This window comes from Tamandua tetradactyla, chromosome 5 (assembly GCF_023851605.1).
Source record: "Tamandua tetradactyla isolate mTamTet1 chromosome 5, mTamTet1.pri, whole genome shotgun sequence".
Classification (NCBI taxonomy): domain Eukaryota; kingdom Metazoa; phylum Chordata; class Mammalia; order Pilosa; family Myrmecophagidae; genus Tamandua; species Tamandua tetradactyla.
This window is the reverse complement of record NC_135331.1, coordinates 187,188,528-187,201,111: the sequence shown is the minus strand read 5'-3', so window position 1 is coordinate 187,201,111 and position 12,584 is coordinate 187,188,528. Positions and strand designations below refer to the sequence as shown.

The following is a 12,584-nucleotide window of genomic DNA, read 5'->3' as shown; positions in this document are numbered from 1 at the left end:
AATCCCTGTTTTAGAGATTATAAGGCTAAAGATTATATAGATTGCTGCGTTTCCCAAGGATGCTCTAGAAATAAGTGTGACATGAACTCATTAATATAAACTTAACAATGATCTAAAATGCTTCTTTGATTACAGAGGCCATAATGAAATCTTCCTGACAAATATCAAAGCGTTAAGAAACTCTCCTTTGAGGAAAGGAGGGCACTGGTTTGGGAAGGGCACACAGGGAGTGCCAATGGCTTCAGTAACAGTGCATTTCTTATTATTTTTTTTTATTTATTTTTTTTATTTATTTTTTTTATTAACGGAAAGAAAGAAAGAAAAAAAAGAAATTAACACAAGATTTAGAAATCATACCGTTCTACATATGCACTCAGTAATTCTTAACATCATCACATAGATGCATGATCATCGTTTCTTAGTACATTTGCATCGGTTAAGAGGAACTAGCAACACAACGGAAAAAGATATAAAATGTTAATATAGAGAAAAGAAATGAAAGTAGTAATAATAGTAAAAAACAACAACAAAAAAAACCCTATACTCAGATGCAGCTTCATTCAGTGTTTTAACATGATTACTTTACAATTAGGTATTATTGTGCTGTCCATTTTTGAGTTTTTCTATCTAGTCCTGTTGCACAGTCTGTATCCCTTCAGCTTCAATTACCCATTGTCTTACCCTGTTTCTAACTCCTGCTGAACTCTGTTACCAATGACATATTTCAAGTTTATTCTCGAATGTCTGTTCACATCAGTGGGACCATACAGTATTTGTCCTTTAGTTTTTGGCTGGACTCACTCAGCATAATGTTCTCTAGGTCCATCCATGTTATTACATGCTTCATAAGTTTATCTTGTCTTAAAGCTGCATAATATTCCATCGTATGTACATACCACAGTTTGTTTAGCCACTCGTCTGTTGATGGACATTTTGGCTGTTTCCATCTCTTTGCAATTGTAAATAACGCTGCTATAAACATTTGGTGTGCAAATGTCCGTTTGTGTCTTTGCCCTTAAGTCCTTTGAGTAGATTCCCAGCAATGGTATTGCTGGGTCGTATGGCAATTCTATATTCAGCTTTTTGAGGAACTGCCAAACTGCCTTTCACAGTGGTTGCACCCTTTGACATTCCCACCAACACTGGATAAGTGTGCCTCTTTCTCCGCATCCTCTCCAGCACTTGTCATTTTCTGTTTTGTTGATAATGGCCATTCTGGTGGGTGTGAGATGATATCTCATTGTGGTTTTGATTTGCATTTCTCTAATGGCCAGGGACATTGAGCATCTCTTCATGTGCCTCTTGGCCACCCGTATTTCCTCTTCTGGTGGGTGTCTGTTCAAGTCTTTTTCCCATTTTGTAATTGGGTTGGCTGTCTTTTTGTTGTTGAGTTGAACAATCTCTTTATATATTCTGGATACTAGACCTTTATCTGATATGTCATTTCCAAATATTATCTCCCATTGTGTAGGTTGTCTTCCTACTTTCTTGATGAAGTTCTTTGATGCACAAAAGTGTTTAATTTTGAGGAGCTCCCATTTATTTACTTCTTTCTTCAGTGCTCTTGCTTTAGGTTTAAGGTCCATAAAACCACCTCCAGTTGTAAGATTCATAAGATATCTCCCTACATTTTCCTCAAACTGTTTTATGGTCTTAGACCTAATGTTTAGATCTTTGATCCATTTTGAGTTAACTTTTGTATACGGTGTGAGATGCGGGTCTTCTTTCATTCTTTTGCATATGGATATCCAGTTCTCTAGGCACCATTTATTGAAGAGACTGTTCTGTCCCAGGTGAGTTGGCTTGAATGCCTTATCAAAGATCAAATGTCCATAGATGAGAGGGTCTATATCTGAGCACTCTATTCGAGTCCATTGGTCGATATATCTATCTTTATGCCAATACCATGCTGTTTTGAGCACTGTGGCTTCATAATATGCCTTAAAGTCCGGCATCGCGAGACCTCCAGCTTCGTTTTTTTTCCTCAAGATGTTTTTAGCAATTCGGGGCACCCTGCCCTTCCAGATAAATTTGCTTATTGGTTTTTCTAATTCTGAAAAATAAGTTGTTGGGATTTTGATTGGTATTGCATTGAATCTGTAGATCAGTTTAGGTAGGATTGACATCTTAATTATATTTAGTCTTCCAATCCATGAACACAGTATGCCCTTCCATCTATTTAGGTCTTCTGTGATTTCTTTTAGCAGTTTTTTGTAGTTTTCTTTATATAGGTTTTTCATCTCTTTGGTTAAATTTATTCCTAGGTATTTTATTCTTTTAGTTGCAATTGTAAATGGGATTCGTTTCTTGATTTCCCCCTTAGCTTGTTCATTACTAGTGTATAGAAAAGCTACAGATTTTTGAATGTTGATCTTGTAGCCTGCTACTTTGCTGTACTCATTTGTTAGCTCTAGTAGTTTTGTTGTGGATTTTTCCGGGTTTTCGACGTATAGTATCATATCGTCTGCAAACAGTGATAGTTTTACTTCTTCCTTTCCAATTTTGATGCCTTGTATTTCTTTTTCTTGTCTAATTGCTTTGGCTAGAACTTCCAACACAATGTTGAATAATAGTGGTGATAGTGGACATCCTTGTCTTGTTCCTGATCTTAGAGGGAAAGTTTTCAATTTTTCCCCATTGAGGATGATATTAGCTGTGGGTTTTTCATATATTCCCTCTATCATTTTAAGGAAGTTCCCTTGTATTCCTATCTTTTGAAGTGTTTTCAACAGGAAAGGATGCTGAATCTTGTCAAATGCCTTCTCTGCATCAATTGAGATGATCATGTGATTTTTCTGCTTTGATTTGTTGATGTGGTGTATTACATTAATTGATTTTCTTATGTTGAACCATTCTTGCATACCTGGGATGAATCCTACTTGGTTATGATGTATAATTCTTTTAATGTGTTGTTGGATACGATTTGCTAGAATTTTATTGAGGATTTTTGCATCTATATTCATTAGAGAGATTGGTCTGTAGTTTTCTTTTTTTGTAATATCTTTGCCTGGTTTTGGTATGAGGGTGATGTTGGCTTCATAGAATGAATTAGGTAGTTTTCCCTCCACTTCGATTATTTTGAAGAGTTTGAGGAGAGTTGGTACTAATTCTTTCTGGAATGTTTGATAGAATTCACATGTGAAGCCGTCTGGTCCTGGACTTTTCTTTTTAGGGAGCTTTTGAATGACTAATTCAATCTCTTTACTTGTGATTGGTTTGTTGAGGTCATCCATTTCTTCTTGAGTCAAAGTTGGTTGTTCATGTCTTTCCAGGAACCCGTCCATTTCATCTAAATTTTTGTATTTATTAGCGTAAAGTTGTTCATAGTATCCTGTTATTACCTCCTTTATTTCTGTGAGGTCAGTAGTTATGTCTCCTCTTCCATTTCTAATCTTATTTATTTGCATCCTCTCTCTTCTTCTTTTTGTCAATCTTGCTAAGGGCCCATCAATCTTATTGATTTTCTCATAGAACCAACTTCTGGTCTTATTGATTTTTTCTATTGTTTTCATGTTTTCAATTTCATTTATTTCTGCTCTAATCTTTGTTATTTCTTTCCTTTTGCTTGCTTTGGGATTAGTTTGCTGTTCTTTCTCCAGTTCTTCCAAGTGGACAGTTAATTCCTGCATTTTTGCCTTTTCCTCTTTTCTGATAAAGGCATTTAGGGCAATAAATTTCCCTCTTAGCACTGCCTTTGCTGCGTCCCATAAGTTTTGATATGTTGTGTTTTCATTTTCATTCGCCTCGAGGTATTTACTAATTTCTCTTGCAATTTCTTCTTTGACCCACTTGTTGTTTAAGAGTGTGTTGTTGAGCCTCCATGTATTTGTGAATTTTCTGGCACTCCGCCTATTATTGATTTCCAACTTCATTCCTTTATGATCCGAGAAAGTGTTGTGTATGATTTCAATCTTTTTAAATTTGTTAAGACTTGCTTTGTGACCCAGCATATGGTCTATCTTTGAGAATGATCCATGAGCACTTGAGAAAAAGGTGTATCCTGCTGTTGTGGGATGTAATGTCCTATAAATATCTGTTAAGTCTAGCTCATTTATAGTAACATTCAGATTCTCTATTTCTTTATTGATCCTCTGTCTAGATGTTCTGTCCATTGATGAGAGTGGTGAATTGAAGTCTCCAACTATTATGGTATATGTGTCTATTTCCCTTTTCAGTGTTTGCAGTGTATTCCTCATGTATTTTGGGGCATTCTGGTTCGGTGTGTAAATATTTATGATTGTTATGTCTTCTTGTTTAATTGTTCCTTTTATTAGTATATAGTGTCCTTCTTTGTCTCATTTAACTGTTTTACATTTGAAGTCTAGTTTGTTGGATATTAGTATAGCCACTCTTGCTCTTTTCTGGCTGTTATTTGCATGAAATATCTTTTCCCAACCTCTCACTTTCAACCTATATTTATCTTTGGGTCTAAGATGTGTTTCCTGTAGACAGCATATAGAAGGATCCTGTTTTTTAATTCATTCTGCCAGTCTATGTCTTTTGATTGGGGAATTCAGTCCATTAACATTTAGAGTTATTACTGTTTGGATAATATTTTCCTCTACCATTTTGCCTTTTGTATTATATATATCATATCTGACTTCCCTTCTTTCTACACTCTTCTCCATATCTCTCTCTTCTGTCTTTTTGTATCTGACTCTAGTGCTCCCTTTAGTTTTTCTTGCAGAGCTGGTCTCTTGGTCACAAATTCTCTCAGTGACTTTTTGTCTGAGAATGTTTTAATTTCTCACTCATTTTTGAAGGACAATTTTGCTGGATATAGGAGTCTTGGTTGGCAGTTTTTCTCTTTTGGTAATTTAAATATATCTTCCCACTGTCTTCTAGCTTCCATGGTTTCTGCTGAGAAATCTACACATAGTCTTATTGGGTTTCCCTTGTATGTGATGGATTGTTTCTCTCTTGCTGCTTTCAAGATCCTCTCTTTCTCTTTGACCTCTGACATTCTAACTAATAAGTGTCTTGGGGAACGCCTATTTGGGTCTAATCTCTTTGTGGTGCGCTGCACTTCTTGGATCTGTAATTTTAGGTCTTTCATAAGAGTTGGGAAATTTTCAGTGATAATTTCTTCCATTAGTTTTTCTCCTCCTTTTCCCTTCTCTTCTCCTTCTGGGACACCCACAACACGTATATTTGTGCAGTTCATATTGTCCTTGAGTTCCCTGATACCCTGTTCGAATTTTTCCATTCTTTTCCCGATAGTTTCTGTTTCTTTTTGGAATTCAGATGTTTCATCCTCCAAATCACTAATTCTATCTTCTGTCTCTTTAAATCTATCATTGTAGGTATCCATTGTTTTTTCCATCTTTTCTACTTTATCCTTCACTTCCATAAGTTCTGTGATTTATTTTTTCAGTTTTTCTATTTCTTCTTTTTGATCAGCCCATGTCTTCTTCATGTCCTCCCTCAATTTATTGATTTTGTTTTTGAAGAGGTTTTACATTTCTGTTCGTATATTCAGCATTAGTTGTTTCAGCTCCTGTATCTCATTTGAACTATTGGTTTGTTCCTTTGACTGGGCCATATTTTCAATTTTCTGAGCGTGATCCGTTATCTTCTGCTGGCGTCTGGGCATTTAGTCAGATTTCCCTGAGTGTTGGACCCCACAGGTTGAAAGATTTTTCTGTGAAATCTCTGGGTTCTGTTTTTCTCATCCTGCCCAGTAGGTGGCGCTCGTGGCACACGTTTGTCTACGGGATCCACTAGTGAAAGTTGCTGTGGGTCCTTTAACTCTGGAAAACTCTCGCCGTAGGGGAGGTTCGGCAGCCGAAGCGTCTTGGAAGAGTGCCAGCCGGCCCAGGCGTCCAAACGCGGGGAGGGTCGCCGGCCGCCGCAGCACGTGAGAGCGCCCAACCAAATTTCCTAGTCAGCCCGGGGCGCCAAGCGTGGAGGAAGCGCGCCAGCTGTCGCAGCCCGGGAGAGTGCACTGTTCCCTGCCGGACTGGGGAGTCACGTGTTTGGAAGGGACACCCTGGTCACCGTTCTCTGCAGTCTGGGGATTTCCGACCCAACTCTTTCAGTTGGTCCGGGGGGCCTCGCGTGGTGGGGACGCCAGCCGCCGCGGCCCAATGGGACCGCCTGCCCAATTCTGCCAGCTGGCCCGGGAAGGAGGAAGGGAGGGACTCTGGCCGCTTGCCGTCCCGCCCAGGAAAGCCCGTGTCCCTCGGTGTTCTCACCAGAGCTGGTTCTCCCAGACAGTCAGCCATTCCAGGATGGGGTACGCTGTCCCTTTGGTCTCCGTCATGGCTCTGGGAGCTGCTCTGTATTGTCTCCACTCCCCCAGTAGCTGTTCTGGAGGAGGAAAGGTGAGGGTGGCAAGGCTGTCGAGGCTGGTGGCGGAGGAGCTGGTGAAGGCGGAAGAGGGCACCGTGGTGGTTGGAGAGCCGCTGGAGCAGGAGGGGGAAGAGGGGAGAGGAGGGCAGGCGGGCCGGCTGCTGTGGGGCGCGGGCGCCGCGCGGCGGGCCGGCGGACAAAGAGGGGAGAAGGAGGGCGGGCGGGCCGGCAGACAAAGAGGGGAGAAGGAGGGCGGGCGGGTCGGCTGCTCGCATTTCTTTTAAAAAAAACCTGTGGCGAATATCTCAAAATGTGGAGACCTAACAAGGTAGGTAACTAGGTGGTGTTATATTATTCACTTTACTTTACTGCTCAAAGTACTTCACATTAAATAAATAAAACAAAATGAACTTTCGATCTCTATTCTACCACAGACAAATTTGATTTTAAGCTAGTTTTGAATCTATGCTTATAAAAAAGGTACTCTAATACTCTCACCCCATACCATTAATAAAATGTGTACATCACTTCTGGGTCAAGATGGCGGCTTAACAACGTGCGCGTTTTAGTTCATCCTCCAGAACAACTACTAAATAACCAGAAACAGTACAGAACAACTCCTGGGGCCACGTCAGTGACCGGACACACAGCGTACCCCAGTCTGGACCAGCTGGACCAGCAGCAAGCACCTCCCTGAACTGTGAGTTCCCAAAGCTGCGGTGGCCAGAGCCCTTCCCCCACAGGCCATTTCCCAGAGGGTAAAGGAAAGGACTTCACTAGCAGCAGGGACTGGGGACAATCAAACACCAATTGTGGAACTAACTAACAAATTCTCACTACTAAAAATAGGCCCCCAGCTTAGGTGAACCTGATCAAAGCGCAGGTTGCTCATTTTTGCCCCAAGAGGGCAGGACTGACAGAAAAAGGGGAAAAAGAAAAGAAGGAAACAGAGGTTTTTGTGGCTGTGTATCTACAAATGCTTGACTGTCTCTGGATACAGCGGCAGGACTTTTCAGGCTGCAACTACCCCAGGCATAGGCAGAAGTGAGCTCTTTTGGGGGCTTGTCTGGAGATTGTGCCTTCCCCAGGGAAGGGGTGAAGCCCCACCCAGGTGGAATCCCTCCCTCAAGGAATTCAGACCCCAGGACTTGGTAATTTGAAGCCATTAAAACCAGCCTACAACCTCTCCTCTGTCTCCACCACGCCCCCAGCAGGGAGAGTCTGCCAAAGTTAAAGGTACCGCATCATCTTATGCTGGTGGGACCTGCAGGCAGACAAGCGCCACACACAGGGCAGGATAAGAAAAACAGAGTCCAGAGACTTCACAGGAAAGTCTTTCAACCTGCTGGGTCTCACCCTCAGGGAAAACCGACGCAGGTGACTCTTTCCTCCTGATAGGAGACCAGTTTGGTCTGGGAAAATCTGGCTGGGGTATATAATATCTAAGTAGACCCTCCTAAGTGTGTGTGTGGGAAAGGCACCACACAAGCAGGGCAAGAAACAAGAAAACAAGAACTGAAAAATTCTCCTCTGTTAAACAAAACTTAAGCTAAAGGTCCAGATAAAAAGCTGAATGGAATGTCAAAGAACAGATAGACAACAAATTCATCCAGCAAGAAAACCCTAGATAAAAGAAGTGAAAGCAAGCTCCAGAATAAACAAATTAAGGTAATTAAATGCCTAGACGCCAGCAAAAAATAACAAATCACACTAGGAAAACTGAAGATATGGCCCAGTCAAAGGAACAAACCAACAATTCAAATGACATACAGGAGCTGAAACAATTAATTCAGAATGTACGAACAGACATGGAAAACCTCATCAAAAACCAAATCAATGAATTGAGGGAGGATATAAAGAAGGCAAGGAAAGAACAAAAAGAAGAAACTGAAAGTCTGAAAAAACAAATCACAGAACTTATGGGAATGAAAGACACAGTAGAAGGGATGAAAAAAAACAATGGAAACATACAATGGTAGATTTCAAGAGACAGAACATAGGATTTCTGAACTGGAGGACAGATCATCTGAAATCCAACAAGAAACAGAAACTATAGGAAAAAAATGGAAAAATATGAGCAGGGACTCAGGGAATTGAAAGACAATATTAAGTGCACAAATATAAGTGTTGTGGGTGTCCCAGAAGGAGAAGAGAAGGGAAAAGGAGGAGAAAAACGAATGGAGGAAATTATCACTGAAAATTTCTCAACTCTTATGAAAGACTTAAAATTACAGATCCAAGAAGTGCAGCGTACCCCAAAGAGAATAGATCCAAATAGACATACTCCAAGACATTTAATAATCAGAATGTCAGAGGTCAAAGAGAAAGAGAGGATCTTGAAAGCAGCAAGAGAAAAGCAATCCATCACATACAAGGGAAGCCCAATAAGACTATGTGCAGATCTCTCAGCAGAAACCATGGAGGCGAGAAGACAGTGGGATAATATATTTAAATTATTAAAAGAGAAAAACTGCCAACCAAGAATTCTATATCCAGCAAAATTGTCCTTCAAAAATGAGGGAGAAATTAAAACATTTTCAGACAAAAAAATCACTGAGAGAATTTGTGACCAAGAGACCAGCTCTGCAAGAAATACTAAAGGGAACACTAGAGACAGATACAAAGACAGAAGAGAGAGGTGTGAAGATTGCAGAAAGGAAGAGTATGAGTAAAGGTAAAAAAGAAGGAAAATTAGATATGACACATAAAATCCAGAAGGCAAAATAGTAGAAGAAAGTACTACCCATGCAATAGTAACACTGAATGTTAATGGATTAAGCTCTCCAATCATAGTCTGGCACAATGGATTAAAAAACAGGACCCATCTATATGCTGTCTCTACTCAAAGGACACGAGGCCAAGGACACAAATGGACATTTACACACCAATGTTTATAGCAGCATTATTAACAATTACCAAGAGATGGAAACAGTCAAAATGTCCATCAACAGACAGTTGGCTAAACAAACTGTGACATTTACATAAGATGGAATATTATGCAGCTGTAAGACAGAATAAAGTTATGAAGTATGTAACAACATGAATGGACCTTAAGGACATTATGCTGAGTGTGATCAGCCAGAAACAAAAGGACAAATACTGTATGGTCTCACTGATATGAACTGACATTAGTGAATAAACTTGGAATATTTTCTTGGTAACAGAGACCATCAGGAGATAGAAATAGGGTGAGATATTGGGTAATTGGAGCTGAAGGGATACAGATTGTGCAACAGGACTGAATATAAAAACTCAGAAATGGACAGCACAATACTACCTAACTGTAATGTAATTATGTTAAAACACTGAATGAAGCTGCATGTGTGAATGATAGAGGGAGGAGGGCTGGGGACATAAATCAGAAAGAAAGATAGATGGTAAAGATCGAGATGGTGTAATCTAGGAATGCCTAGAGTGTATAATAATAGTGAAATGTACAATGTACAGATTTTAAAAATGTTTTTGCATGAGGAAGAACAAAGGAAGGTCATTATTGCAGGGTGCTGAAAATAGATGATAGTTAATACTTTAAAATGTCACCTTATGTGTGAGACTAAAGCAAAAAATGTTTATTTGTTACAAAATTTATATTTTGACCAGAGCATTTCCTAATATAACTCATGTAGATAGTTTGATTGAATGCCATAACTACTCGGAATCTCAAGTAGGACATGAGATTTTGTTGGTTTGTCCAGAGTGATGCCCCGATGAATTCCAGAGTGATTTGATCAGTGACTGGAAAGTATTTGCAAGCCCCCTTCAGGGAATGGTGAGAGTGGGGAGAAATTCAACTTCCCCAAGTTGAATTCTTGATATTCTCACAAGCAGTGTGGACAACCAAAGCTATAGGCTGAGCCCCCAGTCTTGGGGTTTGTTCATATGAAACTTAAACCCACAAAGGACAGGTAAAGCCTACTTAAAATTTAGGCCTTAGAGTCACCCCCAAGAGAGCCTCTTTTGTTGCTCAGATGTGGCCTCTCTCTCCAGCCAATATGACGAGCAGTCTCACCACCCTCCTCCTCTCTGTGTGGGACATGACTCCCAGGGGTCTGGACCTTCCTGGCAACGTGGGACAGAGATCCTGGAATGAGCTGAGACTCAGCATCAAGGGACTGAGAAAAACCCTAGAATGAGCTGAGAATTAACATCAAGGGATTGAGAGAACCTTCTCGACCAAAGGGGGAAGAGTGAAATGAGACTAAGTGTCAATGGCTGAGAGATTCCAAACAGAGTTGAGAGGTTATCCTGGAGGTTATTCTTACGCATTAAGTAGATGTCACCTTGTTGTTCAAGATGTAACGGAGAGGGTGGAGGGAACTGCCTGAAAATGTGGAGCTGTGTTCCAGTAGCCATGTTTCTTGATGATGATTGAACAATGATATAGCTTTCACAATGAGACTCTGTGAATGTGAAAACCTTGTGCCTGATGCTCCTTTTAGCTACTATATCAACAGAAGAGTAGAACATATGGAATAAAAATAAATAATAGGGGGAACAAATGTTAAAATAAATTTAGTTTGAAATGCTAGTGGTAAATGAAAGCGAGGGGTAAGGGGTATGTATGGTATGTATAATCTTTTTTTTTCTCTGTTATTGTTTTATTTCTTTTTCTGTTGTCTTTTTATTTCTTTTTCTAAATCGATGCAAATGTTCTAAGAAATGATGAATATGTAACCATGTGATGATATTAAGAATCACTGATTGTATATGTAGAATGGAATGATATCTTGTTTTGTTAATTTTTTTAATTAATAAAAAAAGTTTTTAAAAAATGTGTGCATCATAAGATAGGAGCTTTGAAGCAAGTGTACAAGTTTCTTCATACTCTTTTTTTTTTTAACACAGGCAGCACCGGGAATCGAACCCGGGTCTCCGGCATGGCAGGCAAGAACTCGGCCACTGGGCCACTTTGGCCTACCCTTTTTGTACTCTGTTAAACTCACTAAGCCAAATTTTCAGAATTCAAAACCTCTTAGAGTCCTAATTATAACATGCCAATCTAAAGTAATATTATTTTAAAAACTCTGCTTTTTTAGCTATGTTTCAGTTGCCTAGTCATTTTTATTTCATCAATAAAACCCATTATTGCTTCCATTAAGAGAAGATTAGATTTAGGACTGTGAGGGTGTTTTCAAAAGGTTGCATTTACCCAAATATGGGGTTATAGCCTATTCAACAACACAGCAATTACATCACACCACGAAGTACTGCTAACTAATAAAAGTAGAGATCTAAAGTCTTACTTGCAGTGTCTTATTAAATATATTATAATCCCTAAGAAAAAAAGGTTTTTTAGTCATCTGCCAAAATGTTCAGGAAAAAAAAGCGACTCAAGGGTACCATAAGCTGTTAGTTTTTGAGATGCTGGCTGAAAATGAAATTTAATGTTCAAATCCGAAGATAGAAAGATTTTCCAAAAGTGGTGGGGGGGGAAGAAAACGAGAAAAAGAGTAGATGCCAATGATAAAACGGAGGTAGGATAAACACTGACCAGTATCATCACATTAGTTCATACCAAGATATGATAATTAGAATTCCTTTCTCTAAGAAATAGAACACATTTCCGGGCAGTCCCTACTTGTGTCACCTTGAACTTCACCAATCTGACTGCTCACCATTCAACTAATCATCTACCAGAAAAACAATGCTGGATATTGCAATACTTTGGATATGATAAATAAAACATCTACCCTATTTAATAGCATAGTATGGATATCTCATACTATACTTCTTAATACGAAAGCTTTTTAAAAAATATTCAAAAACAAGCATTTCAACATTTCACCAAGAGGCCCTCTCATCAGTTTTTAGCAGGCTCTCCTGCATTCACCCACCACCACCCAGTGGCAAAGCGTGGAACTGCAACTAAATGGCGCTTCCCTCCACCAACCCCTGCCACTGTCGGCCAGCACAGCCACAAGCCTGGGCTACCAGGAGGTTGGGGCGCACTCGTGCAGAGCATTTTAAGTTTCTCTTACTTGGCACATACTGTCCGTTTCATTAAATTTCTGGCAATATCTTCAGAGGGAATAGTAAGAATCCAAAATGGAGACTGGAAGAAAATATAACGATAAATAACTTATGTCTAAGAGGTTATGTAGGCTTACATGCATTTATTCAAGAAGCCAATAAGAACAGATTCCTATTTGCTACTTACATGTAAAAATACCTGATCTGGCTCTTACTGAAATAAAAATCACTCCACAATAAAACAGTAAATTATGTTAATAGGTGATGTTTCAAGATGGAGAACATACTACAGTACAAAAACACTTTTATAAATAATCCTATAG

General features: G+C 39.5%; 1 protein-coding gene across 5 annotated transcripts in view; it reads right to left on the bottom strand.

The window, feature by feature from the left end:
• The window catches only part of TRMT11 (tRNA methyltransferase 11), a 90,874-nt gene that overhangs the window by 53,419 nt on the left and 24,871 nt on the right, over positions 1 to 12,584 (bottom strand). For 3 of the 5 annotated variants that reach the window (XM_077162824.1, XM_077162825.1, XM_077162826.1), the window contains exon 3: positions 12,270 to 12,343. The exons of the other annotated variants lie outside the window; for them this stretch is intronic. In XM_077162824.1, the coding sequence (XP_077018939.1) occupies positions 12,270 to 12,343 (74 nt within the window). The remainder of the gene's footprint in view (positions 1 to 12,269; positions 12,344 to 12,584) is intronic. 5 annotated transcript variants of the gene reach the window in all.